At 30.7% G+C, this 4,202-nt stretch overlaps 1 protein-coding gene across 1 annotated transcript; it reads right to left on the reverse strand.

The window, feature by feature from the left end:
• Window positions 1–1,091: 1,091 nt before the first annotated feature.
• LOC140450715 (uncharacterized) lies at window positions 1,092–3,780 on the reverse strand. Its single transcript, XM_072544384.1, has 6 exons — window positions 3,391–3,780; window positions 3,293–3,337; window positions 3,174–3,239; window positions 3,062–3,121; window positions 1,222–1,260; window positions 1,092–1,168 (listed from the first exon to the last, which is right to left on the reverse strand). The coding sequence occupies exons 1-6, from the start codon at window positions 3,521–3,523 to the stop codon at window positions 1,092–1,094; spliced, it is 420 nt and encodes a 139-aa protein (XP_072400485.1). The 5' UTR covers window positions 3,524–3,780.
• Window positions 3,781–4,202: the final 422 nt, after the last annotated feature.

The raw sequence follows: 4,202 nt of genomic DNA on the forward strand, positions 1-4,202 counted from the left end.
TGTAAGTATATTGTATATTAATATAATGTAATTTTTGTAAAATATTTACAATTGTGTTTACATTACAGCATCTTGACAATGGGATTAAATAATTGTTTATTTCGGTTTAGATTTGTGATGCAGACTTAAAGATTTTAAATTGCAATGCTCGGTTTCCTGGATCATCACATGACTCAGCAATATGGAGTATGAGCAGTATAAAGCAAAATTGGAAAATATGTTCCTAAATAATGAATTACATTCAACTTGGTTAATTGGTAAGTAATATAATGATTTTCAGGAGATGGTTAAAAATAAGGCAGAGACCATTTTCAACGTTATTACAAAAAAAACTGTGTATTTAAAACTATTTTGGATGTTGAGACATTTGAGACAAATGTATTGTGGCTTATTCCCAATATTCTCCTGAACATGCAGAATGCCACAAGCAAAATGCTATAGAATAATATAATGAAAATAAACAACTAAACTTTTCTATCGTAGGAGACGCAGGGTATCCATTGCAACCATGGCTTCTTACCCCCATGGAAAATTTTCCAGAAGATTCCCCTGAAGGGAGATACACACGCCAACACATTTTGGCAAGAAATACAGTTGAACAATGTTTTGGAGTACTAAAACAGCGCTTTAGATGCCTTCTAAAACATAGAGTTCTTCATTATGCACCACAAAAAGCTGCCAAAATTGTGTTGTGTGGTACTTCACAATTTAGTTATAGATAGAGACCTACATTTGCCAGAAGATGTAGAAGTGGAACATGAAGAGAATCTAAATGACCCTGTACAAGGTATAGACAAAATAATGTGCTTACTTAAAAGAAAAATATTTTTTTTTGTCTCATTACAGGACCTCAAAACTACCTAAATGATGGCAGGAGAATTCAGGGGCAACTAATTGAAAGACATTTTAGATAAATTAAACTTTATTAAAATAATTCATCAAAATTATCTAAATTGCCAAAATGTTTAATGTATTCCAATTTTAATTTGGCCTTTTCCACCACAGCTAGTTCTTTCGTCCTTTCTTTATAGGCAGAAGTGAATTCTTTGATGCATTTTGCCAATTCAAGAATCTGTTCCCCCTTGGCTTGTTCAATATCTTGAATTGCTTTTTGGGCACCAGCATCTACTGCTGGTAGTTGGCTCTGTAGTTCTTGGAGTAAAATATTCTATAAATAAAATAATTATTAATATATGTTTAAGAAAAAAGTGTTAGGTTTACCTTTTTTGTTTGTTGATACTTTTTTCGCAGTAAATCCTTCTAAAAATGAAATTTAAGAATAGGTATGGTATTTTGATATTTTACATGGGTATTTCTAAACAAAAAGTATATTTTTATGTCACACCATTAGAAAATATTTAAAATATTACGAATTTTGTTTGTCTGTTAATTAACTTCAAGAAATACAAGTGTTTATACAGAAGTGCATAAAAAATCCAATATTCTTTTAATACATACAATTAACATATTTGCAAATTTAAAAAACAAAAAATGATTAAACTTTAATTACTCTATGTTCAAATATAGAAATATTGTTGTAACTGGATCTTGAATTTTTTTATACTGTTTATAGTTTTTAATTTTGAAGGCAAATTATTTGTATATATTTGTAATTTGTATAATATATTATATATTTGTATATCTTAATTCAATATTTTTTATTGTTTATTCTTATTTAGTTTGAATAGTGTAAAAATCTCTTTTCACGTTATGTCCCACCTGGATATTTTTACATAATATTTTCTGTCTTTTGGTTAAAACTGAAAGTTGAATTAATTAATTGTAAATAAGCAGAACATTTCAACTAACTTGTTGAATATTTATATGGTGAATCAAGAATGTATAATTCATAGTTTTTTTGTTTTTACTATCACAACAAATTCTGTCTCCAACGTTATCTGAACTGAATTGGCTGATAATGGCAATAAATAAAAGTTAATAATTATTTTTTCCAATGTGAAGAAGGTACTTGTTAACACTAATAAAGGCAAACATGCTGTATCTTTTAAGAACATTCATATTTCCATAAAAAATAGTTTTTCTGTTCGAATTAGTTCATGTGTCAAAATATCATAATTGATTGTGCTATAAATATTGTTCATTATAGTACTTATTGTATTTATTTAATTCCAAAATATAATCTTCTTCTTCTTCTCATTGCGCCGTCTCCTTTCGAAGGTTGGCGATCCAAATGGTAATTGTAGTTTGGAAACTGCTGCGCGAAAGATCTCTGCGGATGAGCGGTCGAACCATCTCCTCAGGTCTTTCAGCCACGAGTTCTGGCGTCTTCCTACTGATCTTTTGCCCTGTACTTTTCCTTCCAGTATAACTTGAAGTAATTCATATCTTTCGCCTCTCAGCACATGACCCAAGTATTGCATTTTCCTCTCTTTGATTATTCTCAGTAATTCTTTTTGTTTACACATGCGACGAAGTACCTCAACATTAGTAACTCTTTGTACCCATGGAATCCTCAACATTCGTCTGTATATATACCTCTCAAAGGCATCTATTCTTTTTTCTACTTCGGAGTCCATTGTCCAACTTTCACAGCCATACAGTAAGACAGAAAAAACGTAACATCTGATCATTCGGATTCTAAGCTGTAGACTAAGGTCTGATCTTGTAAAAAATGTTTTAATGCTCATGAATGTTTTCCTTGCTTGTTCGATTCTTGACAGGATTTCTTTTTTTGGATTACACTGACTATTGATATTTGTTCCCAAATATTTTATGGAATTTACCTGTTCTATTATTTGACCCTTGGCATACACCTGTACGTTTATTGGTGTCTTTGAAAATACTAAAGTTTTAGTTTTGGAAACGTTTAGATGTAAACCGAACATTTCGCTGTGGTGAACTACCGCATTTATTATATTTTGTAGTTCTTGTGCGTTGCTTGCTATTAAGACGGTATCCTCCAGACGGTATCCAAAATATAATACATTCTAATTATTTTTTATTCATGTGACAAAATCAGCTAACAAAATATACATTTGTCTGAGAAAGACCTACATGCACTTTGTTTTTTTTTAATTAAAAAATAAATACATGTATATACCTTCTTCAGTTCGCCTTTCCTCCTCCTCCCCCTCGCCATGTGTTTGATCTAATAAAGAATCTACAATAAATGTTTGTTTTATTTATACACAACCATAAATATTTGAACATACCATTTGCAGAATCCTCCATTTTTGCAGCGTAATTGTGGATTGTTTCTAATTCTACTAAAGGAATATCTAAAATAAAGAATATTTTTAAAAGTTATTTTTTAAATTTTAAGAAATCTTACCTTCAACAAATACCAAATCTTCATTTACTTCATCTACTTTTAATGCTGTAAAAAAAGCTATTAAAACATTTTGTTAATTAATTGATCATTTCTCTTACCACTGGTAGAAGGTTGTGGAAATGTATCGAAGATCTCAGTATCTCCTAAATGAATTTTTGAAATTACATTTAGGAGACGATCTTCAGTGTCACTCAATTGTTTATTACTTGCAGGTCCTCCACCAGTTTTCATTCGATTAGAGTGAATTTCCCTACTTTTCCTCTTTGTGTTTACTTTCCATTCAAGAAATATCTAGGGGTATAAAAGTAATTATTTATATTTATTTATTTACTTATTGATTGCAAATATCAGAAATTCAATTTGGATTTATGCAAGGCAGGTCCACAACAGACACAATTTTTATTATTAGGCTAATGGAAACAGTGAAAGAGAAAGATTTACGCTAAGTATTTCAAGGCGTCAGACATGCATTAAGTTGTTATTGCAAAAAACCCTTAAAAATGGTAATTTTTCAGTATTACACTTTTTTAAATCTAGGTCTTTGATTGGACTAATTCAAAATATTATTTACCTTTTTCCACTGTTCCGCAGATTTCGGTGGTCCATTACCACGTGCATTTTCTTGTTCCGAAAATTGCTGCCACAACTTATTTACTTTATTTATTTCACTGGGTTTTGTTTTACCCGTCAGTAACACCCTATTTTCTTCTACAAAGGCTATTAAGTTTTCATATTGAAATTTGGTGGTTTTTTTTAAACGTTGAGCCATTTTGTACACAACACGAAATGCAATAATTCAAATGCACAAGAAGAAAGAACGCCACATGGACCGGGAAGTTTCAAATAAAATCTTGGTGCCAGATGTGCGCTGAATAAGATGCGTACTTCGCTGCCTGTTATTGACGTCTGT

The sequence above is a fragment of the Diabrotica undecimpunctata genome, chromosome 9, assembly GCF_040954645.1.
Source record: "Diabrotica undecimpunctata isolate CICGRU chromosome 9, icDiaUnde3, whole genome shotgun sequence".
Lineage (NCBI taxonomy): Eukaryota > Metazoa > Arthropoda > Insecta > Coleoptera > Chrysomelidae > Diabrotica > Diabrotica undecimpunctata.